Here is a 27,017-nt window from a genome sequence, read left to right as displayed (position 1 = left end):
GCTGATGCATAGACAGAAATGCCACATCGCTAAACCATGCCACGTAATGTTTATTTCCTATTCATCCTATAGAGTGAAGACCAATTTGTGTGTCTGTGTGATCAGGCGAGTCGGAGGCAGCGTTCATCGTCGTATTGTCCAGATACCGCGATGTCTGTTCTTTTCCTTGTCTTTCCGGGATTACTGGAAGTACAACCTTCCTTATTTCTGTTATTACCACTTTGTTACTTACACATCCATTGGGGAAAGGCCTCTGTGGCCCATAGCAGGCTTCCTCGGACTTGGCAGAATAAAAAAAATATCCATGTTGGACGGCGCGATACCTGTACCGTGAGAGCGCGTCGCAGATGACGGGTCGCGGGCGGACACTGCCATTGCACAATTTGTACATTTTTATTATTATATTTTTTCAAGCTTTTCTAACAGAAAAATGTTGTTTTAGCGACACTTTCAGCTGTGAAGATAAAGAAATGAATTTTCTACCCACAGAATCGAACGCGGCGTGCATTATATTACTGTATGTATTACGTTATGACTTTATACACAACAACGCCACGTACAGCTAAAGCAACTTTTTACGTCTCTTTTTCCCCATTGCCATTAGTAAGTGATTTCTATAGCATAACCTCCTGAGGTGGTAATATATGATACCACAGCCCAGGATGGCACACCTTAGGTGGGATATGCCAGGAAATCACCGTAAAACACAGCAATAAATGTCAGTAATCTCACTGCGCCGGATTAAATCTCTGCTCCGCAATTCTAGGCACGCTGCCACGCCTATTCCGTACTTGGCAGGAAGTGCCTCCGCCATTTTGGGCTTCATAAATGGCCTCCCCTGGTCCAGCTTTCACTCCCTCTCCTGGGGAAAGTGAGATAACACAGAGGGCCTGATTCAGATCCGGACGCTATTTGCGGACGGTCGTTCCAGATAAGGGGCCGGCTATTTAAATTGAGCGCTCGCTCTTTGCGGTTTGTTGACGCCTCTATGTCTGAGCGAACGTTCGAAAAATGCGCTCGCTATTTTGTAAAGATGCCCCTTTGCCGTTTGCATCACACGTCATCTCCATTATTTATTAGATTAATCGGGAACATCGAAAGGTGTCTGCTGCTCGCAGTGCTTGTGGTAGGTTTTACTTCCCGCTATCACTGCGAGCAGTTCAGGCTAAAAGACAACCAAGTGACGTGGTCGATGACGCTCCTTTACTAATTATGCACACCCATCAAACGCCCGTTTTGACCAATAGGCACGCCTGCGTTCGGATCTCCACTCCCCCGTTTTCAAGCACATTCCCCTGTTACCACCCACAAACGCCTCATTCTGTCACTGAAATTAGCAGCCCCTCGCTGTTTTGCGAGCGCACGATTTCCGACCGCAATTACTGTTTTGCGCATGCGCATTACGACCCATACGCATGCACAGTTAGTTGTGCGAACATCGCTCAGAGCGAACGAGCGGCCGCTTACAAGCGGCTCTGAATCAGGCCCTGAGGCCATTTTCTAGCAAAATAACTTCCCGTCTCTGATATGTTTCTCTTCTCCTGACAACCTTGTGTCCAAGGGCGTAATCCAGCAAGGAACGCAGTGGCTAATACGCACGCTTGTGAGTGGCGGGTAGCAATTTCTGATTAAGGTCAGGGCTTGTGCAAGTGCGCCTATGGGTCCGATGTTACCGATGGTTTCGCTACGTTCCCCTAGTATACGGATGTGAGTACTTATGTCTGGCTGCGATCGCAATGTGAATGCAAACATTTACATATCACCGCTGATATGAGCAACTGCGCTGCCGGCGTATAAGCAGAATAGCGATCCGTAGTGAATCGAGCTGGTAACACGTTGATTTTCTGTATTCTATATGTTAGATTTTGTCAGGTGCACAATAAGCAGATAATCTGAGCGAGAACGTTCATTCATCCCAATAATAGTCATTCCAGTCCCATGCCCGGGCTTGTCATCAGGGAACACGGGGTTAGAATGGTTACTGGTAAAGGAGATGTCACCAGTTACTGGCAAACCTACTGTATACTGACTGCAGGTCTTCAGCACAGGCCAGGGAAAGTCATCTCTGCATTGTCTGCTTACGCTTGGTTATCTATAGATCATTTCACATAGGTTTCCCTGTCAGTTCTTTAGAGGAAGTTAATGATGTGATGCCCCCTACAGGGACGGGAAGGTACATACATATATTGATCCCCCCTCCTGCAAAACTGCGCTGGGATGTACATATCCCTGTCTTTATAGTGCCACACACGCTGTAGCCTTGTGCTTTAAACTGGCGTTATAAAGAGGGAGCAGTGTATATCCATGGCATCAAACTACCCCTATAGCATCAATGTATCCCTGTCTTTATAGTGCCACCCTCGCTGTAAAGCCAACGTTATAAAGAGGGAGCAGTACAGTATATATGTGTGGCATCGGATCATCTGTATAGCATGAACTATCCCTGTCTTTATTGCCCGTACCCGGAGGTGGTTGCAGGGGATATTTCTGCTCCTCATCGTCTCTCTCTCTCTCTTGCAGGACGTCATTGCTGCGATCATACCCACGACTGGTCCTCCCAGTGCATAGCCTTGTGTGCCTTGCTGCCTTCGGACTGGCTCTCCCTCTAGCCATCAGTCTCTTCCCACAGATGTCTGAGGTAAGTGCCCGGCCTTGGTGGTGATGGTGATTAGCAGTCGCTTCTGATTGGCTGGGTGCCTCTTGGCCACTCCTACTGACAGTATACATATTATTAGTGTGGCTGCTGCGTTATTTAATTGAGATTCGGATTCGGTGTGTAGAGATATAAAAATAAATTCTCATTGGGTCTTAAAAGATAAAGACAAAAGACCTCTATGTTTAGTTGTACTAAACTCCTTCAGTGCTGAGGACAAAATGTGATTCATCCTCTAAATATACAACAAATGTGCTAAGACTTAGCCAGACGTCCTCAGCAGGGCCCGGAGGGCTTGCCTGAAGCTTCCACTGCCTGCCATTGGTAGTGAGGAGGGGGCATCATCTCCCCCATCCTGGCATGGCACCTACACGGACAGGGGCACCCGAGAAAAACTGGGGTCTCCTCTATATAACAATGTGCCCCCTTAGTAGTTGCTGCTTAGTAATCATGCGTTTACCAGACATTATCACCCCCCCAAATACATAAATCCTAGTAGAGCCAGCGCTTGTGGGATGGCACCATCTACCCCATCCTTCCTCCTACACAGACGGGCACCCAAGAAAGACTGGGGTCTCCTCTATAAAACAATGTGCCCCTTTTAATAGTTGCTGTCTGTTGATCAATAGAAAGTAGCACCCTATACTACAGATTGCAGGGAATTGGTATGAAATACCGCCGGCGGCGGTTCGATTCCCGTCAGCGGCAGCCCGACAGGAGCAGAGTGCGACGCAGCGGAAGCCCGACAGCGCTGGAAATCCCGATCGTGGATAGGTAAGTATTTACTAACCTAACCCCCCTAACCCTAACCCTCGTTAGGGGTGCCTAACCCTAACTTCCCCCCCAAGTGCCTAACCCTAATCCCCCCTCTAAGTGCCTAACCCTAACCACCCCCTTCCCCGCTGCCTAAACCTAAGTCCCCTGGGGGGTGCCTAACCCTAAGTCCCCCCCGGGGGTGCCTAACCCTAACCCTCCCTCCCCCTAGCCTAACCCTCCCGGGGGGTGCCTAACCCTAAGTCCCCCCCGGGAGCCCTAAACCTAACCCTCCCCGCACCGCGGCTGTCCGCTCGCGGCGCTCGGCATCCCTATGATCGGGATGCCGGGCGCCGGTATTTAGTCAGTCGGCTTCCCGATTGCCTCCCGATTGCAGAGATAGGGGGGTTTAATGGCCACATCTCCCGGTGCCCCCCACCAAATGCTGGCATCAATAAACTCAGGAGTGCTCAGAATTGATGTGGTAGTTTATCTTGGTATATAAGTGACATGCTCTGTTGGCCTACCACATAATTCCTACACGTTATTATGTCTACCATTAAATTAGCAAACCAAATAAAAACGCATCATAATTTTTAAGTAAAAACTTATGTTTGGGTGATTGAGTCTTGCTGGTTTAGAATGTGGGTTATTATTACCGAAGTAACGACCACAAAATATTTCCTGGTGGTGGGTTCAAAGAAACAAAACAGAACATGCCTTCGCTTTTGTTTCCATTTAAAATAACCACTTGTTTGGCCATAGAGGGTGCTAGGTAACTGTCCTTTGCCAAAGCGCTGCGGAATATGTGTGCGCTATATAAATAACTGGTAATAAATAATGTGAGCAGATACTGTATACCAGTGATTCCCAACCTCAGTCCTCAAGGCACACTAACAGTCCTGGTTTTAGTGATATCCATGATTGTGCACAGATGGTTAAATCAATATAACTGGGGTACTAATTAAGTCACGTGTGCTCAAGTATGGCTATCCCTAAAACCTGGACTGTTAGCGTGCCTTGAGGACGGTGGTTGGAAACCCCTCCTGTATATGCTAACTAATGTTTTTTTCTGAACATTCAAAGTTTTCCGGCAGAAAACCAGGTATAATTTGGTGACCACGTAAATATTTTACATAGTGATGTTGGCATGTGCCCAGCTCCTAAACGTCCCATAGTAAGCTCAGCACAGGGGTGAGAGAAGCTTTAACTGTGATTATTTGTATTGCACTTAGTAAATGCGACTTTAGTGTATTTATTAGAATTGCTACAGGTGTGTCCACATACATCTATCCTCCATGCGCTACATGTCGCGTTATACGTAACGAGTGAGCGCCGTGTGACTCTGTAGCGCTGAGCGTCTCTTCGTGCAACCTTTTCCTTTCATATGTGTCTTATTTACACAGCGAGGCGGATAGGATGCACATGCAGCTTCTGCTGATTAAAATGATATGCGGCATGCCTATGTTGTGTGTGCTGGTCCTGGCGCGCCCAGACGGGCATTTTAGCGTGTCTGCAGCAAAGACGTAACAGGACACATACTGTACGTACATCTTCAGTTACTCCCAGCTCATCACATGATGTAATATTATATTAGTGTGTTTGCTTCTCTATAAGTATATATGAAAAATGCATCCACCTCTTCATGAGCCCCATAATGTACATAACTGTACCCGCTTCTGTGTGGGCCTTCCTATATGTGACTGCATACGGTACAATGTACATAACTGTACCCGCTTCTGTATGGGCCTTCCTATATGTGACTGCATACGGTACAATGTACATAACTGTACCCGCTTCTGTGTGGGCCTTCCTATATGTGACTGCATACGGTACCATGTACATAACTGTACCCGCTTCTGTGTGGGCCTTCCTATATGTGACTGCATACGGTATCATGTACATAACTGTACCCGCTTCTGTGTGGGCCTTCCTATATGTGACTGCATACGGTACAATGTACATACCTGTACCCGCTTCTGTGTGGGCCTTCCTATATGTGACTGCATACGGTACAATGTACATAACTGTACCCGCTTCTGTATGGGCCTTACTATATGTGACTGCATACGGTACCATGTACATAACTGTACCCGCTTCTGTGTGGGCCTTCCTATATGTGACTGCATACGGTACCATGTACATAACTGTACCCGCTTCTGTGTGGGCCTTCCTATATGTGACTGCATACGGTATCATGTACATAACTGTACCCGCTTCTGTATGGGCCTTCCTATATGTGACTGCATACGGTACAATGTACATAACTGTACCTGCTTCTGTGTGGGCCTTCCTATATGTGACTGCATACGGTACAATGTACATAACTGTACCCGCTTCTGTGTGGGCCTTCCTATATGTGACTGCATACGGTACCATGTACATAACTGTACCCGCTTCTGTATGGGCCTTCCTATATGTGACTGCATACGGTACCATGTACATAACTGTACCCGCTTCTGTATGGGCCTTCCTATATGTGACTGCATACGGTACCATGTACATAACTGTACCCGCTTCTGTATGGGCCTTCCTATATGTGACTGCATACGGTACAATGTACATAACTGTACCCGCTTCTGTATGGGCCTTCCTATATGTGACTGCATACGGTACAATATACATAACTGTACCCGCTTCTGTATGGGCCTTCCTATATGTGACTGCATACGGTATCATGTACATAACTGTACCCGCTTCTGTATGGGCCTTCCTATATGTGACTGCATACGGTACAATGTACATACCTGTACCCGCTTCTGTATGGGCCTTCCTATATGTGACTGCGTACGGTACAATGTACATACCTGTACCCGCTTCTGTATGGGCCTTCCTATTTGTGACTGCGTACGGTACAATGTACATAACTGTACCCGCTTCTGTATGGGCCTTCCTATATGTGACTGCGTACGGTACAATGTACATAACTGTACCCGCTTCTGTATGGGCCTTCCTATATGTGACTGCATACGGTACAATGTACATAACTGTACCCGCTTCTGTATGGGCCTTCCTATATGTGACTGCATACGGTACAATGTACATAACTGTACCCGCTTCTGTATGGGCCTTCCTATATGTGACTGCATACGGTACAATGTACATAACTGTACCCGCTTCTGTATGGGCCTTCCTATATGTGACTGCATACGGTACAAGGTACATAACTGTACCCCGCTTCTGTATGGGCCTTCCTATATGTGACTGCATACGGTACAATGTACATAACTGTACCCGCTTCTGTATGGGCCTTCCTATATGTGACTGCATACGGTACAATGTACATAACTGTACCCGCTTCTGTATGGGCCTTCCTATATGTGACTGCATACGGTACAATGTACATAACTGTACCCGCTTCTGTGTGGGCCTTCCTATATGTGACTGCATACGGTACCATGTACTAACTGTACCCGCTTCTGTATGGGCCTTCCTATATATGACTGCATACGGTACCATGTGCATAACTGTTCCCGCTTCTGTGTGGGCCTTCCTATATATGACTGCATATGGTACCATGTGCATAACTGTTCCCGCTTCTGTGTGGGCCTTCCTATATGTGACTGCGTACGGTACAATGTACATAACTGTACCCGCTTCTGTATGGGCTTTCCTATATGTGACTGCATACGGTACAATGTACATAAATGTACCCGCTTCTGTATGGGCCTTCCTATATGTGACTGCATATGGTACCATGTACATAACTGTACCCGCTTCTGTGTGGGCCTTCCTATATGTGACTGCATACGGTACAGTGTACATAACTGTACCCGCTTCTGTATGGGTCTTCCTATATGTGACCGCATACGGTACCATGTACATAACTGTACCCGCTTCTGTAGGGTCTTCCTATATGTGACTGCGTACGGTACAATGTACATAACTGTACCCTCTTCTGTATGGGCCTTCCTATATGTGACTGCGTACGGTACCATGTACATAACTGTACCCGCTTCTGTATGGGCCTTCCTATATGTGACTGCATACGGTACCATGTACATAACTGTACCCGCTTCTGTATGGGTCTTCCTATATGTGACTGCATACGGTACAATGTACATACCTGTACCCGCTTCTGTGTGGGCCTTCCTATATGTGACTGCCAACGGTACAATGTACATAACTGTACCCGCTTCTGTGTGGGCCTTCCTATATGTGACTGCATATGGTACAATGTACTTAACTTTACCCGCTTCTGTATGGGCCTTCCTATATGTGACTGCCAACGGTACAATGTACATAAATGTAGCAGCTTCTGTATGGGCCTTCCTATATGTGACTGCATACGGTGCCATGTACATAACTGTACCCGCTTCTGTATGGGCCTTTCTATATGTGACTGCCAACGGTACAATGTACATAACTGTACCCGCTTCTGTATGGGCCTTCCTATATGTGACTGCGTACATTACAATGTACATAAATGTACCCGCTTCTGTATGGGCCTTCCTATATGTGACTGCATACGGTACCATGTACATAACTGTACCCGCTTCTGTATGGGCCTTCCTATATGTGACTGCATACGGTACCATGTACATAACTGTACCCGCTTCTGTATGGGCCTTCCTATATGTGACTGCGTACATTACAATGTACATAACTGTACCCGCTTCTGTATGGGCCTTCCTATATGTGACTGCATACGGTACAATGTACATAACTGTACCCGCTTCTGTATGGGCCTTCCTATATGTGACTGCATACGGTACAATGTACATAACTGTACCCGCTTCTGTATGGGCCTTCCTATATGTGACTGCATACGGTACAATGTACATAACTGTACCCCGCTTCTGTATGGGCCTACCTATATGTGACTGCATACGGTACAATGTACATAACTGTTCCCGCTTCTGTATGGGCCTTCCTATATGTGACTGCGTGCGGTACAATGTACATAACTGTATCCGCTTCTGTATGGGCCTTCCTATATGTGACTGCGTACGGTACAATGTACATAACTGTACCCGCTTCTGTATGGGCCTTCCTATATGTGACTGCATACGGTACCATGTACATAACTGTACCCGCTTCTGTATGGGCCTTCCTATATGTGACTGCATACGGTACAATGTACATAACTGTACCCGCTTCTGTATGGGCCTTCCTATATGTGACTGCGTACGTTACAATGTACATAACTGTACCCGCTTTTGTGTGGGCCTTCCTATATGTGACTGCATACTGTACAATGTTCATAACTGTACCCGCTTCTGTGTGGGTCTTCCTATATGTGACTGCATACGGTACAATTACATAACTGTACCCGCTTCTGTATGGGCCTTCCTATATGTGACTGCATACGGTACCATGTACATAACTGTACCCGCTTCTGTATGGGCCTTCCTATATGTGACTGCATACGGTACCATGTACATAACTGTACCCGCTTCTGTATGGGCCTTCCTATATGTGACTGCATACGGTATAATGTACATACCTGTACCCGCTTCTGTATGGGCCTTCCTATATGTGAATGCATACGGTACAATGTACATACCTGTTCCCGCTTCTGTATGGGCCTTCCTATATGTGACTGCATACGGTAAAATGTACATACCTGTACCCGCTTCTGTATGGGCCTTCCTATATGTGACTGCATACGGTACAATGTACATACCTGTACCCGCTTCTGTATGGGCCTTTCTATATGTGACTGCATACGGTACAATGTATATAAATGTACCTGTTTCTGTATGGGCCTTCCTATATGTGACTGCATACGGTACAATGTACATAACTGTACCCGCTTCTGTATGGGCCTTCCTATATGTGACTGCATACGGTACAATGTACATAACTGTACCCGCTTCTGTATGGGCCTTCCTATATTTGACTGCATACGGTACCATGTACATAACTGTACCCGCTTCTGTATGGGCCTTCCTATATGTGACTGCATACGGTACAATGTACATAACTGTACCCGCTTCTGTATGGGCCTTCCTATATGTGACTGCGTACTGTACAATGTACATAGCTGTACCCGCTTCTGTATGGGCCTTCCTATATGTGACTGCATATGGTACAATGTACATAACTGTACCCCGCTTCTGTATGGGCCTTCCTATATGTGACTGCATACGGTACAATGTACATAACTGTACCCGCTTCTGTATGGGCCTTCCTATATGTGACTGCATACGGTACAATGTACATAACTGTACCCCGCTTCTGTATGGGCCTTCCTATATGTGACTGCATACGGTACAATGTACATAACTGTACCCGCTTCTGTGTGGGCCTTCCTATATGTGACTGCATACGGTACAATGTACATAACTGTACCCGCTTCGGTGTGGGCCTTCCTATATGTGACTGCATACGGTACAATGTACATAACTGTACCCGCTTCGGTGTGGGCCTTCCTATATGTGACTGCATACGGTACAATGTACATAACTGTACCCGCTTCGGTGTGGGCCTTCCTATATGTGACTGCATACGGTACAATGTACATGACTGTACCCGCTTCTGTATGGGCCTTCCTATATGTGACTGCATACGGTACAATGTACATAGCTGTACCCGCTTCTGTATGGGCTTTCCTATATGTGACTGCATACGGTATAATGTACATACCTGTACCCGCTTCTGTATGGGCCTTCCTATATGTGACTGCATACGGTAAAATGTACATACCTGTACCCGCTTCTGTATGGGCCTTCCTATATGTGACTGCATACGGTACAATGTACATAACTGTACCCGCTTCTGTATGGGCCTTCCTATATGTGACTGCATACAGTACAATGTACATAACTGTACCCGCTTCTGTATGGGCCTTCCTATATGTGACTGCATACGGTACAATGTACATAACTGTACCCCGCTTCTGTATGGGCCTTCCTATATGTGACTGCATACGGTACAATGTACATAACTGTACCCGCTTCTGTGTGGGCCTTCCTATATGTGACTGCGTGCGGTACAGCGTACATAACTGTACCCGCTTCTGTATGGGCCTTCCTATATGTGACTGCGTACTGTACAATGTACATAACTGTACCCGCTTCTGTATGGGCCTTCCTATATGTGACTGCATACGGTACAATGTACATAACTGTACCCCGCTTCTGTATGGGCCTTCCTATATGTGACTGCATACGGTACAATGTACATAACTGTACCCGCTTCTGTATGGGCCTTCCTATATGTGACTGCATACGGTACAATGTACATAACTGTACCCCGCTTCTGTATGGGCCTTCCTATATGTGACTGCATACGGTACAATGTACATAACTGTACCCGCTTCTGTATGGGCCTTCCTATATGTGACTGCATACGGTACAATGTACATAACTGTACCCCGCTTCTGTATGGGCCTTCCTATATGTGACTGCATACGGTACAATGTACATAACTGTACCCGCTTCTGTGTGGGCCTTCCTATATGTGACTGCGTGCGGTACAGCGTACATAACTGTACCCGCTTCTGTATGGGCCTTCCTATATGTGACTGCATACGGTACCATGTACATAACTGTACCCGCTTCTGTATGGGCCTTCCTATATGTGACTGCATATGGTACAGCGTACATAACTGTACCCGCTTCTGTATGGGCCTTCCTATATGTGACTGCATACGGTACAATGTACGTAACTGTACCCGCTTCTGTGTGGGCCTTCCTATATGTGACTGCGTACGTTACAATGTACATAACTGTACCCGCTTCTGTGTGGGCCTTCCTATATGTGACTGCATACGGTACAATGTACATAACTGTACCCGCTTCTGTATGGGCCTTCCTATATGTGACTGCATACAGTACAAGGTACATAACTGTACCCGCTTCTGTGTGGGCCTTCCTATATGTGACTGCATATGGTACATAACTGTACTCGCTTCTGTGTGGGCCTTCCTATATGTGACTGCATATGGTACAATGTACATAACTGTACCCGCTTCTGTATGGGCCTTCCTATATGTGACTGCATACGGTACAATGTACATAACTGTACCCCGCTTCTGTATGGGCCTTCCTATATGTGACTGCATACGGTACAATGTACATAACTGTACCCGCTTCTGTATGGGCCTTCCTATATGTGACTGCATACGGTACCATGTACATAACTGTACCCGCTTCTGTATGGGCCTTCCTATATGTGACTGCATACGGTACAGCTTACATAACTGTACCCACTTCTGTGTGGGCCTTCCTATATGTGTCCCCAGTAGTCATGCCCCCTGTGTGTGCCCATTAGTAATGCCCTCAGTAGTAATACCCCTGTAGTAATGCCCCCTGTGGTAGTGGCACCAATAGTAATGCCCCCTGTGGTAGTGACACCAGTAGTAATGCCCCCCCCCGAGTAATGTCCCCTGTAGTAATGTCCCCCTCGAGTAATGCCCCAGTTGTAATGCCCCCCCCCCACGAGTAATGCCCCCAGGAGCAATGTCCCCTGTAGTAATGTCCCCCTCAGCAGTGGAAAAGCCGCTTGCGCTAAAGAGAAAAAAAAAAAGTCATACTCACCTTATGCCCCGCTCCCGCTACCTTCTGATCCGCTCGCCTGGCGCTGCTCCTCTGCACCATGGGAGAGGCGCATGACGTCTCTCCCATAGTTCACCGCCTGAGCCAGAAGCCGGAGCTCATGAGTGAGCTCTAGTCTCCGGCTCTGGCTGCCGCTGCGGGGAGGGAGCCGGGCGCACGCTGGTTACAATCTCAGCGGGCACCCGGTGTATCCATGCGGCACCGGGGTTAGGTGTCCGGAGGAGGCTGAACTGGTTCCGGCTCCTCCGGTTCACTTTAACCCCCGATGGCTGGGTGTGGGGACCCTTCAGGTGTGGGTGCCCAGGGACGATCCCCCCTGTCGCCCCCCCCCCTTTAATCCGGCCCTGAATATAACACATAAATGTCTGTCTTGTCTGTGACAAATAGATGTAAGTGCTGTTCTGTGCTGGTTTTCCTTCAGGTTTGTGTACGCAGTGTGTACCCCCTGTCAGCGATAACAGAGCAGCTGCAGACCATTACTGCTAATTATATACACATTAGTTTACGTAAGGCCCCTGTACATCAGCAATTCTGCAATCGATTGTGTGTAAAAATCTTCCCCTTTTTCAATTGATTGTGGCAATTGTGCAATCGATTGAAAAAGGGAAAGATTTTTATACACAATCGATTGCAGAATTGCTGATGTACTCAGCACCCAAGTGAAATGTTCTGTTAGAAATACTGTTGGTGGATGTGTATAAATGACATTAGTTTCCTATATGTCATTGTTATCAGTAGTATTCCTCTATGTGACTGTCCGCAGCCCCGGCAGAATGTAATCTCTCCCGAGCTGGGTCCTGTCTCCTCTGCGTAATGATGTAACATGTGGGGTGTAATTATGTAATTATGTATGCTTGTAACTGTATAATCGTGTCTGTAACTGTCACACCTACCATGTCATTTTGTTGTATTTTATGTCCCCTAAGTGCCGCACTACAAAACCCTTCAGGTGCCTCCGAAATGAAAGATAATAATATACATAGAGCTAAATAATCACTGCAATGTGTCTAGTATAATTCTAGTATAATTCCACTCAGACAATAGTTTACTAATTGGAACCATTACGCTAGGTCTGGCATCTTGCAGAAGCGCCGATAACCGAAATAGTTCTGGCTCCTGATAACATTACGAATGTGCCATCACTAACCTGTTCTCACACAGGGCCTGATTCGTTCGCTAGCAAGGAATAGCTCAGAACGAGCAATGTTTTTCAATGTGCACTTGCATACGCTTCATATTGCACGTGCGCAAACTGGAACGAGCGATGGGGAACTCTTGCTCTCCAAGCACAGACCGCCCGGCTGAATGAGTGACAGGAGAGGCCGTGTGTGGGTGGTAACAGGGGCAGGACACTGGAAACAGGGGAGTGGAGGTGCGAACGCAGGCGTGCTTGAGAAATTTAACACCGTTTCAGAGGCGTGCATAATTACCAGTCAGCGTCACAGGACACGTCACTTGCTTGCAATATACACTGAAGTGCTCGCGGCAGGATATAGTCAACCTCAAGCACTGCGATTGCATCCAATGGTGCTCGATGTGCCAGTGATTTCTTGCACTTCCTGGAGATGATTTACGCAAGTGGGCGTCTTAAGATAGGCTGGTGGGCATCTTAAAGTGATCGCTCGCCAAGACATAGTGGGTGTGCTTATGACAGGGCCACAACTAGGGGGGGGCTGGAGGTGCACGTGCACCGGGTGAGCCGCTGTACCCGGTGCCAGTGACCTCCAGCCCGGCGCTGCAGAGAGGCTCCAATATTTATTACCAGCGGGCGCCCGGCTCCTTCTCTGCAGCGACGCGGTGTAGCCAGAGGCTGGAGTTCTCTCCCGAACTCCAGCTTCCGGCTTTCCCCACGGGCACTATGGGAGAGACATTATGACGTCTCCCCCATAGTTCTGAGGAGCAGCCGGCGGACCGGACGCGACGCTGGATGCAGGAGCGGGGTTCAAGGTAAGTATTTTTTTTTTTAATAAGCTACACTACAGGGGCATGGGCATTACCACAGGGGCATTACTATGGGGGCATGGGCATTACCACAGGGGCATTACTATGGGGGCATGGGCACTACAGGGGCATGAGCACTACAGGAGCATGATAACTACAGGGGCATTACTATTGGGGCATGGGCACTGCAGATGCATTACCACAGGGGCATTATTATGGGGGCATGGGCATTACCACAAGGGCATTAATATGGGAGCATGGGCTCTACAGGGGCATTACTATGGGGCATTAACATATGGGCATTACTATGGCGGCATTACTATATGGGCACTACTACAGGGGCATTACCTCAGGGGACATTACTATAGGGGCACTGCTGCAGGGGGAATTACCAGGGGGGGCGCCAAATTACTGTCTTGCCCCTGTGACAAAAATCCTAGTTTCGGCCCTGCTCCAGTCAGTTGCATGCTTCTTAGGCCTCTCTTCCACCATTACCCACCTACCCGCAGGCCTCTTCTTTCCATCTTCACATGCAAGAGTCCGTTGCGGTCAGCCATGCCCTATATGATTTCCTCAGGGCATGGCCGGCCTGCCCGACCCTCGTGCCCAGCTTGCGGGGCCGGGCCATACCCCCGCACTTCCCTACCGCCTCGCTCATTGTTCTCTCAGAGCTGCCTTTTCCCTTTAACGTTGGTGTCAGCCATCCAACAACATCATGTGAATTCGCTTTGTCTTGCTGCGCTCGCCAAGAATTATGTGGCCACGAGCCCTGAGCTCCCTCAAATTTGTGGGCAGTGCCAAGTGCCCAGATGCAATTAGTGCGTTATTTTTTTTTTTCTATGTATGTCGCACAAATGTACTCTCTCCTCATTACATGCAGTCTGTGTTGGCTCTATTACCACCGTCTGAGGTCATATGGCCATCACTGATTTTATGATTAGCGAAATGATTAATAACAACATTTGGGAATTAATGAGGCTGCTGTACTGACTAGTAATGAGCCGAGATCCAAGAACAAAACAAGTCTTATTCCCTCTGTTGTTATATTATCTCCTGCTTCTAATAGCCTTTGTCATTCACTAATATTCTGGTGTTATTAGCCCGTGAGCCCGGCTGTAATACAGCCTCATAGACCGTATCGCCACCTTCTACTGTCCCATGTGCATTATGTCTTCCTGTACCTCACATTACTTACAGAAACCATCTGTCTTACACAATCTCTGCATATTCTGGTCTTATATGCAATGCCCACTTACCTCTGTATACATTGGGGGTCATTCAGACCCGGTCGTTAGCGCCGATGCGCTCGGACCGGGTCGATGGCCCCCACAGAGCATGCGCACGATGGCGCCATCGTGCGCATGCGTGAGACCCACTACGTACGACAGCGCCGGTCGTAGTGGGTCTCGATCCAAAGGGGGCGAGCTGTCGATGTTGATTGACAGCTCGCCCCGTTTGGAAGGTGGGCCGGGAGGGTGGCAGCCCAAACCGTTTGGGGGAGGCCCCATTGACATCACTAGTGACGTCAGTGGACATCACTGGTGATGTCAGTGGAGAGCTTCCGGCTCAGACAGAGCCGAAAGCTCTCCAGGGCTTACGACAAGGGAGACCCTACCCTAGGGTCTCGTCGTAAGCCCCGATGGTCGCGATGGTCTTGACCATCGCGACCATCACTTTAGGCGGTCGTAAGGCTGTGGGTGTGAAAATTCAAGACGTCCTCCCCTCATTCAGACCGCACGCTCTGTGCGACCGGCTCTGAATGAGGTCCATTATCTCAACTAAACTTCATTGTTTTCTATGTCACCGTTATTATAGATCACCCTTGCAAAATTCAGTGTTGGCTTGTTTGTCTATCTTTTATAGATCCCTATTCTCACATCCTTTGTTTTGTCTGTCTCCAGGCTCTGATGTTCTATGAGTTTTCTGTCTCCTGGTTGTATTCTTATATAGAGCTTATTTTATTTTTGCAAAAATGTCTCCATAAGAAACTTTTGGCCTAGGGGTGCCGTAAAAAAAAAAAAAATGCTGATACTCTAGGGTGCCGTGTTTCAAACAAGTTTGGAAACCACTGTATTAGGGGTAAAGACCTAGGGGAGTGTCCGTGTGGGTCTTATCGACAGTGTAAAGCCTTCACTAGAGACCAAGGGCCTGATTCAGACCCACTCGCGAGCGGCTGTCCGCTCGCAAGTGGGTCGATGGTCTGCACTGAGCATGCGCACGACGGAGGGAGCTCCGTCGTGCGCATGCGCCAGACGCGACGAGCGAAGGACTTTCCTTTGCTCGTTGTGTCTGATCAAAGGGGGCGTGCTGTCGATGTTGATTGACAGCACGCCCCCTTTGGTGGGCGTGCCGGGGGCGTGCCTCCCTGACGGGGGCGTTCCCAAGGGAACGCCTCCCATCAGAAGCCGGCCCACTGACATCACTAGTGATGTCAGTGGGAGTGATTTTGGCTCTGATAGAGCCAAAATCACTCCGGGCCTTGCAGTTGAAAACCTCAACCGCAGGCTCCGGCTCGCAGTTTCGATGGTCACGACCATCGCGGCCATCAAACTGCACGCTCGTATAGGCTGTTGGTGGTGACCCACAGCTATACGAGCGTCCAGGAGGACGCTCCATAGTTATGGAGGACGGCCCTCATTCAGAGCGTGCGCTCTGCTCAGAGCGTACGGCTCTGAATGAGGGCCCAAGTTGGTAGAGAAGGCTGTCTATTGGACGGCAGGCATCTTGGGGCTGGGTCCTAATAGGTATTGACTCTTCCTCCTTATGCACCCCCTCTTTGGTGAGCTGTCACATTTCAGTGCAGAAACCCACCGGTGGCTGCTTTTATAGGAGCTCCTGCACTAGGTTTTGTTGGATCATGTGGCTCTTTGTGTTTGTTGTCTGTTTTTTTTATCATGCCTACCAGGAGCCAAGGGCTGGGATGGTTTTTTTCCATTCAGGAGACTGTCTGCCCATCCTGCCAACACAGCCATGAATAAAGAATGGTACCAAAACATCCTCCAACAGCAACTTCTCCCAACCATCCATGAACAGTTTGGTGATGAACAATCCCTTTTCCAGCATGATGGAGCACCTTGCCATAAGGCAAAAGTGATAACTAAGTGGCTCGGGGAAAAAAAACATTGACATTTTGAGTCCATGGCCTGGAAACTCCCCAGACCTTAATCCCATTGAGAACTTGTGGTCAATCCTCAAGAGGTGGGTGGACAACCAAAAACCCACAAATCCTGTCAAACTCCAAGCATTGATTAGGCAAGAATGGGCGGCCATCAGTCAGTATGTGGCCCAGAAGTTGATTGACAGCATGCCAGGGCGAATTGCAGAGATCTTGAAAAAGAAAGGTCATCACTGCAAATATTGACTCTTGCATAAACTTAATGTAGTTGTCAAAAAAAGCCTTTGACACTTATGAAATGCTTGTAATTTTTTTTCAGTATACCATAGTAACATCTGACAAAAAGGTCTTATAACACTGAAGCAGCAAACTTTGTGAAAACCAATACTTGTCATTCTCATAACTTATGGCCATGGCTGTAGTATTTTATGTTTATTATAACTCCCACTTCTAATGTAGCTCCTACTTGTAATATCCTCTTTCCTGTATTGCCCCTGCTTGTAATATCCTATCTCCTGTATATCACCTGCTCGTAATATATTCCCTCCTGTATAGCTCCTGCTTGTAATAGCCTCCCTCCTGTATAGCTCCTGCTTGTAATAGCCTCTCTCCTGTATAGCTCCTGCTTGTAATATCCTCTCTCCTGTATAGCTCCTGCTTGTAATAGCCTCTCTCCTGTATAGCTCCTGCTTGTAACAGTCTCTCTCCTGTGTAGCTCCTGCTTGTAATAGCCTCCCTCCTGTATAGCTCCGGCTTGTAATAGCCTCCCTCCTGTATAGCTTCGGCTTGTAATAGCCTCCCTCCTGTATAGCTCCGGCTTGTAATAGCCTCTCTGCTGTATAGCTCCTTCTTGTAATAGGCTCCCAGGTTCACTATTACTTCTTTAGCTACCAGCCTCACATAATGGATGATTAGCGACTCCTCACATGTCCTTGTGTGTAACTGTTGCTTATTATGCAATAATTGCTTTTAAAATGTTACTTATACAAGTCTCCATCTAGCAGCGTTGGTTTATTGCAATGCTACGTCAAACCTCTGTTACTAGCTATGGGTCCCTGCAATAGCTCCTCTTCTGCCGTTGATCCAGTCCCAGTCTCTCCACAAATCTCATTGCCTTCTGCCATTTTGAACTTTCTCTTACCACAAGCCCTCTAGCAGCCGTCTAGAATTACACCCTCACACCTCTCCTCCCAGAACAACAGCACGGGGATCACATTGTTCTTCCCAATCTGTTTGAGCCTCTCACTTGCTGGCAGGCCAAGTCAAAAACAGCAAAAGGTTAATGAGCCAATGTGCAGTGGGATTATTTCAGGAAGATGACAGTGAACCAGTAATTACTAATTAGATGCAGTTTAACAGGAGGAAAAAGTGAAATCTCCTCTTCACCAACTGTCAATAATTAGCAGAGCTGGTGAGGTTGAAATGTGTCCTCAGTTAAAAGGCTGATGCTTTAATGAAATGGTGCTTCAAAAAAAAAAAAAAACTGTACAGAGGTCGCCGGCAGGACCCGCGCGAAACCTCAGACCTCCCTCTTGTAGTAATACTGCTCACTGATGTAATCAGTGATCTTTCCCACAGGAGCTAGTCCTGTGACTAATCCCTAACCATTACACGGAGTCAGGCGATATCGGGAAGCGGGCAGTATTAGGCTACAGTACTACAGCCATGCATGAGGGTACATCTGCCAGTGGTCCTGAATACCCACAGCTTACCCTCACTTTGTATAACTAGCATTCTCATTACTCACCCACAGTATGCTCCCCTCACTGTATATCTAGTAATGTCATTACTCACCCGTCTAGTAATGTCATTACTCACCTACAGTACACCCTTCTCTCATTCTCTCAGTATATTATTATTATTATCCTTTATTTAAATGGCACAAGGGGTCCGCAGTGCCTTACAAAGTACAGAAACAGTATGAACACCCGAAAAAAAACAGGAACGAAAATGACATACAATACAGAACATAGACATTGTGTATAAACATCAAATAGGCAGCAGGGTGGCAGAACCCAAAGGTTGGGTGTTGTTGTAGGCAGTGGGGTGGATATGGTGGTAGAAGCAAGAGAAGGAAAAAATGAGGGATGAGGGCCCTGCTCCTGAGAGCTTACAGTCTAGAGAGGATAGACAGACAGGGGTGACACAGAGTGAAGAGACCGTGAGCATAGGGCAGTGGGTTAGAATTAGAGCTGGAAGGCTTTGATGAAGTAGTGGGTCTTGAGAGTCCGTTGGAAATTTTGTAGAGATGTGGAGAGTCTGATAGGAAGAGGAAGAGAGTTCCAGAGGTGAGGACCAGTGTGGGGAAAATCTGGGAGGCGAGAGTGGGAGGAAGTAATCAGCTGGGAGGAGAGGTGGCATTCATGGGTGGAGCGAAGTGGGCAGGCGGGAGTGTGAAGGGAGATGAAGTCAACGATGTAAATAGGAGAGGATTGGGTGAGGGCTTTGTGAGCTAGTGTGAGAGGTTTGAAATGAGTTCTGAAGGGGAGCCAGTGAAGGGCTGGTATGAGGGGGAGGCAGATGTAGTGTGCTTAGAGAAGATGATGAGCCAGGCAGCAGAATTAAGGACAAATTGTAGCAGAGACAAGTGGGAGTCAGGGAGGCCAGCGAAGAGGTGGGTGCAGTAGTCCACTCTGGAGATGACCAGTGAGTGGATGAGGGTCTGATCCTGGCACTATTTTTGAGGTAGAAATGGCAGGACTGTGAGAGGTGCTGGAAGTGTTATTTGAAGGAGAGGGAGGAGTACAGGATGATTCCAAGACAGTGAGTTTGCGGGCTAGAGGAGATGGAGAGGGAATAGCAGAAAGACAGTTGGAGATACCAGAGATGGGGTAGGAGAGGTAGATCTAAGAGATATATTTACTAAAGTGAGAGTTTTTAGAAGTGGTGATGTTGCCAATAGCAGCCAATCAGGTTCTAGCTATTATCTTTTCAAAGGTGTTAGTAAATGTTAAGTAAGTATACCCCTAAGTGTCATCAGCATAGAGATAATATTGGAGGCCAAAAGAGCTGATGAGCTCACCTAAGGAGGATGTATGCAGGGAGAATAGGAGAGGTTCAAGAATAGAACCTTGGGGGACACCTACTGGCAGAGAAAGTGGGGTGGAGTGTAGTTATGAGAGAAGACTGAGAAGGAGCGGTCAGAGAGATAGGAGGACAGCCATTAGAGGGCAGTATCATGCAGACCAAGGGAGTAGAGGATTTGCAGATGGAGAGGGTGGTCCACAATGTCAAAAACAGGTGAGAGGTCGAGGAGAATGAGCAGAGAGTAGTGGTCCTTGGATAAGGCAGCAAAGAGGTCATTGGTGACTTTAGTGAGGGCAGTTTCAGTGGAGTGAAGAGAACGGAAGCCAGACTAAAATGGGTCGAGCAGGGAGTGAGAGGAAAGAAAGGCGGTGAGGCAGTTGTAGACAATTAGCTGACGGAGTTTGGAGACACAGGGGAGGAGAGAGATGGGCCGGTAGCTAGAGAGAGTGTCAGGATCAAGGGTGGTTTTTTTTAAGAATGGGGCAGACAAGGGCATGCTTGAACACAGAATTGTCACTGCCTGATGTGATGAAGAGATAGGCAAGATGGGAACAGGCAGCAGGCGAGAGTGAGCAGAGGAGGCAAGAGGTTAGAGGGGCGAGGTGAATTAGGGCCATGACTTCATCTCCAGATACTGGGAAGAAAGAAGTCAATGTTCGTAAAGTGGATGGGGGGTGGAGAGACACAGGGTGGGAAACAGTGGTATGGGGTGCTAAGGGTCTGGTTGGATGTGATGTATTGTTTCAATTTTAAATGTGAAGTGAGTGGCATAGTCAAGGGCCGAGAGTGAAGAAGGTAGAGGAGGGAGGTGAAAGAGACAATGGGGATTGGAGGATGGGGAGGAGACTCAGGGCCAAATGTGATAGGGTGAGAGTTTAGAAAATGTGAGAGTAAATTATCACATTGGTCGAATTTTATCTTCAAAATGGGAAATCATCTGGATGAGAGTTTAAATCGTGAGGTTTTTTTTTTTAGTCTAAAAAATACGTGTTTGCCTGTTCTCCGATTCTATTACATTGACCGAGTTTAAAAAGTGTGAGAAAACTCTTACATTTTCTAAACTCTCACCCTATTACATTTTACCCTCAGTGTTTATCGCCTCAAGGTTCTGGTTAGTGATGGTAGCCTTGGGAGGCAGAGGTGGAGAAGGGGTGAGGGATAAGTTGAAAGAGAGAAGATGATGGTCAGGAAGAGATAATTGGGAGTTGGTGAAATCAGAAATATCACATTGGTGATTGAAGACTAGATCAAGAGAGTGTCCACTCACATGGGAAGGTGAGGAGGTCCATTGAGAGAGACCAAATGATGATGGGTAAGATGTTTAGAAGCAGAGTGGTCAGTGGGAACATCGATAGGTATATTGAAGTCACATAAGATGATGGAGGGAAGGTCTGAAGAGAAGATGTGGGGGAGCCAAGAAGCAAAGTTGTCAAGGAATTTGGAGAGTGTCAGAGGGACGATATATGACAGCTACACAAAGGTGAACAGGTTGGAAAAGGCGAATAGCATGTACCTTAAATGTAGAGAATGAAAGGGATGGTGCTGAGGGTAAGATTCGGTAGGAGCAACCTGGGGATAGAAAGAACCCTACACCACAACCATGACGGCCGCCGGGTCAGGGTCTGTGAGCGAACACGAGACCCCCAGAGGAGAGAGCTGCGAGAGAAGTGGTGTCAGAGGGGGAGATCCAGGTTTCAGTGATGGCATGGAGGTTCAGGGAATTGGAGATGAAGAGATCAGATTGTTACAGACAGATCTGGCATTCCAGATGGAACAAGAGAGAGGGACTGAGCTACTGGGAGAGATATGAATAAGATTGTCCAGGTTGCTGTAACATGGAGGTGAGATTATAGTAATGGTAGTGATATCATTACTCTCCCACAGTACACTCCTCTCTCAGTATACCTAGTAATGTCATTACTCTCCCACAGTACACTCCTCTCTCAGTATATCTAGTAATGTCATTACTCTCCCACAGTACACCCCTCTCTCAGTATATCTAGTAATGTAATTACTGCCCCACAGTACACCCCTCTCTCAGTATACCTAGTAATGTCATTACTGTCCCACAGTACACCCCTCTCTCAGTATATCTAGTAATGTCAGTACTCTCCCACAGTACACCCCTCTCTCAGTATACCTAGTAATGTCATTATTCCCCCACAGTACACTCCTCTGTAAGTATATCTAGTAATGTCATTATTCCCCCACAGTACACCCCTCTCTCAGTATATCTAGAAAAGTCATTACTCTCCCACAGTACACTCCTCTCTCAGTATATCTAGTAATGTCATTACTCTCCCACAGTACACTCCTCTCTCAGTATACCTAGTAATGTCATTACTCCCCCACAGTACACCCCTCTCTCAGTATATCTAGTAATGTCATTACTCTCACACAGTACACTCCTCTCTCAGTATAACTAGTAATGTCAGTACTCTACCACAGTACACTCCTCTCTCAGTATATCTAGTAATGTCATTACTCTCCCACAGTACAGTCCTCTCTCAGTATATCTAGTAATGTCATTACTCTCCCACAGTACACTCCTCTCTCAATATACCTAGTAATGTCATTACTCTCCCACAGTACACTCCTCTCTCAGTATATCTAGTAATGTCATTATTCCCCCACAGTACACCCCTCTCTCAGTATATCTACTAAAGTCATTACTCTCCCACAGTACACTCCTCTCTCAGTATATCTAGTAATGTCATTACTCCCCCACAGTACACCCCCCCTCTCAGTATACCTAGTAATGTCATTACTCTCCCACAGTACACTCCTCTCTCAGTATATCTAGTAATGTCATTACTCTCCCACAGTACACCCCTCTCTCAGTATATCTAGTAATGTAATTACTGCCCCACAGTACACCCCCCTCAGTATACCTAGTAATGTCATTACTGTCCCACAGTACACCCCTCTCTCAGTATATCTAGTAATGTCAGTACTCTCCCACAGTACACCCCTCTCTCAGTATACCTAGTAATGTCATTATTCCCCCACAGTACACTCCTCTCTAAGTATATCTAGTAATGTCATTACTCTCCCACAGTACACCCCTCTCTCAGTATACCTAGTAATGTCATTACTCTCCCACAGTACACCCCTCTCTCAGTATACCTAGTAATGTCAGTACTCTCCCACAGTACACCCCCCTCAGTATACCTAGTAATGTCATTACTCTCCTATGGTACACTCCTCTCTCAGTATACCTAGTAATGTCATTACTCCCCCACAGTACACCCCTCTCTCAGTATACCTAGTAATATCATTATTCTTCCACAGTACACTCCTCTCTCAGTATATCTAGTAATGTCATTACTCTCCCACAGTACACTCCTCTCTCAGTATACCTAGTAATGTCATTACTCCCCCACAGTACACCCCTCAGTATATCTAGTAATGTCATTACTCTCCCACAGTACACTCCTCTCTCAGTATATCTAGAAATGTCATTACTATCCCACAGTACACTCCTCTCTCAGTATATCTAGTAATGTCATTACTCTCCCACAGTACAGTCCTCTCTCAGTATATCTAGTAATGTCATTACTCTCCCACAGTACACTCCTCTCTCAATATACCTAGTAATGTCATTACTCTCCCACAGTACACTCCTCTCTCAGTATATCTAGTAATGTCATTATTCCCCCACAGTACACCCCTCTCTCAGTATATCTAGTAAAGTCATTACTCTCCCACAGTACACTCCTCTCTCAGTATATCTAGTAATGTCATTACTCCCCCACAGTACACCCCCCCTCTCAGTATACCTAGTAATGTCATTACTCATCCACATTACACTCCTCTCTCAGTATATCTAGTAATGTCATTACTCTCCCACAGTACACTCCTCTCTCAGTATACCTAGTAATGTCAGTACTCTCCCACAGTACACCCCCCTCAGTATACCTAGTAATGTCATTACTCTCCTATGGTACACTCCTCTCTCAGTATACCTAGTAATGTCATTACTCCCCCACAGTACACCCCTCTCTCAGTATACCTAGTAATGTCATTATTCTTCCACAGTACACTCCTCTCTCAGTATATCTAGTAATGTCATTACTCTCCCACAGTACACCCCTCTCTCAGTATACCTAGTAATGTCATTACTCTCCCACAGTACACTCCTCCTCAGTATATCTAGTAATGTAATTACTCTCCCACAGTACACCCCCCCTCTCAGTATATCTAGAAATGTCATTACTATCCCACAGTACAACGCTCTCTCAGTATACCTAGTAATGTCATTACTCTCCCACAGTACACCCCTCTCTCAGTATACCTAGTAATGTCATTACTCTCCCACAGTACACTCCTCTCTCAGTATACCTAGTAATGTCATTACTATCCCACAGTACACCGCTCTCTCAGTATACCTAGTAATGTCATTACTCCCCCACAGTACACCCCTCTCTCAGTATACCTAGTAATGTCATTACTCTCCCACAGTACACCCCTCTCTCAGTATATCTAGTAATGTAATTACTGCCCCACAGTACACCCCCCTCAGTATACCTAGTAATGTCATTACTGTCCCACAGTACACCCCTCTCTCAGTATATCTAGTAATGTCAGTACTCTCCCACAGTACACCCCTCTCTCAGTATACCTAGTAATGTCATTATTCCCCCACAGTACACTCCTCTCTAAGTATATCTAGTAATGTCATTACTCTCCCACAGTACACCCCTCTCTCAGTATACCTAGTAATGTCATTACTCTCCCACAGTACACCCCTCTCTCAGTATACCTAGTAATGTCAGTACTCTCCCACAGTACACCCCCCTCAGTATACCTAGTAATGTCATTACTCTCCTATGGTACACTCCTCTCTCAGTATACCTAGTAATGTCATTACTCCCCCACAGTACACCCCTCTCTCAGTATACCTAGTAATGTCATTATTCTTCCACAGTACACTCCTCTCTCAGTATATCTATTAATGTCATTACTCTCCCACAGTACACTCCTCTCTCAGTATACCTAGTAATGTCATTACTCCCCCACAGTACACCCCTCTCTCAGTATATCTAGTAATGTCATTACTCTCCCACAGTACACTCCTCTCTCAGTATATCTAGAAATGTCATTACTATCCCACAGTACACTCCTCTCTCAGTATATCTAGTAATGTCATTACTCTCCCACAGTACAGTCCTCTCTCAGTATATCTAGTAATGTCATTACTCTCCCACAGTACACTCCTCTCTCAATATACCTAGTAATGTCATTACTCTCCCACAGTACACTCCTCTCTCAGTATATCTAGTAATGTCATTATTCCCCCACAGTACACTCCTCTCTCAGTATATCTAGTAATGTCATTACTCCCCCACAGTACACCCCCCCTCTCAGTATACCTAGTAATGTCATTACTCATCCACATTACACTCCTCTCTCAGTATATCTAGTAATGTCATTACTCTCCCACAGTACACTCCTCTCTCAGTATACCTAGTAATGTCAGTACTCTCCCACAGTACACCCCCCTCAGTATACCTAGTAATGTCATTACTCTCCTATGGTACACTCCTCTCTCAGTATACCTAGTAATGTCATTACTCCCCCACAGTACACTCCTCTCTCAGTATATCTAGTAATGTCATTACTCTCCCACAGTACACGTCTCTCTCAGTATATCTAGTAATGTCATTACTCTCCCACAGTACACCCCTCTCTCAGTATACCTAGTGATGTCATTACTCCCCCACAGTACACCCCTCTCTCAGTATACCTAGTAATGTCATTATTCTTCCACAGTACACTCCTCTCTCAGTATACCTAGTAATGTCATTACTCTCCCACAGTACACCCCTCTCTCAGTATATCTAGTAATGTCATTACTCTCCCACAGTACACCCCTCTCTCAGTATATCTAGTAATGTCATTACTCTCCCACAGTACACCCCTCTCTCAGTATACCTAGTGATGTCATTACTCTCCCACAGTACAGTCCTCTCTCAGTATACCTAGTAATGTCATTACTCTCCCACAGTACACTCCTCTTTCAGTATACCTAGTAATGTCATTACTCTCCCACAGTACACTCCTCTTTCAGTATACCTAGTAATGTCATTATTCCCCCACAGTACACTCCTCTCTAAGTATATCTAGTAATGTCATTACTCTCCCACAGTACACCCCTCTCTCAGTATACCTAGTAATGTCATTACTCTCCCACAGTACACCCCTCTCTCAGTATACCTAGTAATGTCAGTACTCTCCCACAGTACACCCCCCTCAGTATACCTAGTAATGTCATTACTCTCCTATGGTACACTCCTCTCTCAGTATACCTAGTAATGTCATTACTCCCCCACAGTACACCCCTCTCTCAGTATACCTAGTAATGTCATTATTCTTCCACAGTACACTCCTCTCTCAGTATATCTATTAATGTCATTACTCTCCCACAGTACACTCCTCTCTCAGTATACCTAGTAATGTCATTACTCCCCCACAGTACACCCCTCTCTCAGTATATCTAGTAATGTCATTACTCTCCCACAGTACACTCCTCTCTCAGTATATCTAGAAATGTCATTACTATCCCACAGTACACTCCTCTCTCAGTATATCTAGTAATGTCATTACTCTCCCACAGTACAGTCCTCTCTCAGTATATCTAGTAATGTCATTACTCTCCCACAGTACACTCCTCTCTCAATATACCTAGTAATGTCATTACTCTCCCACAGTACACTCCTCTCTCAGTATATCTAGTAATGTCATTATTCCCCCACAGTACACCCCTCTCTCAGTATATCTAGTAAAGTCATTACTCTCCCACAGTACACTCCTCTCTCAGTATATCTAGTAATGTCATTACTCCCCCACAGTACACCCCCCCTCTCAGTATACCTAGTAATGTCATTACTCATCCACATTACACTCCTCTCTCAGTATATCTAGTAATGTCATTACTCTCCCACAGTACACTCCTCTCTCAGTATACCTAGTAATGTCAGTACTCTCCCACAGTACACCCCCCTCAGTATACCTAGTAATGTCATTA

The 27,017-nt window shown here is 46.5% G+C and overlaps 1 protein-coding gene across 1 annotated transcript in view; it reads left to right on the top strand.

Moving 5' to 3' along the window:
- SFXN5 (sideroflexin 5) overlaps window positions 1-27,017 on the top strand; it is a 425,012-nt gene that overhangs the window by 347,182 nt on the left and 50,813 nt on the right. Inside the window, exon 13 of the mRNA XM_088459744.1 lies at window positions 2,521-2,638. Coding sequence (XP_088315870.1) covers window positions 2,521-2,638 — 118 coding nt within the window. The remainder of the gene's footprint in view (window positions 1-2,520; window positions 2,639-27,017) is intronic.

This window comes from Taudactylus pleione, unplaced genomic scaffold, assembly GCF_031769625.1.
Source record: "Taudactylus pleione unplaced genomic scaffold, aTauple2 ptg000930l, whole genome shotgun sequence".
Taxonomy (NCBI): domain Eukaryota; kingdom Metazoa; phylum Chordata; class Amphibia; order Anura; family Myobatrachidae; genus Taudactylus; species Taudactylus pleione.
The sequence above is the reverse complement of the archived record's forward strand: the minus strand, read 5'-3'. Positions and strand labels throughout refer to the sequence as shown.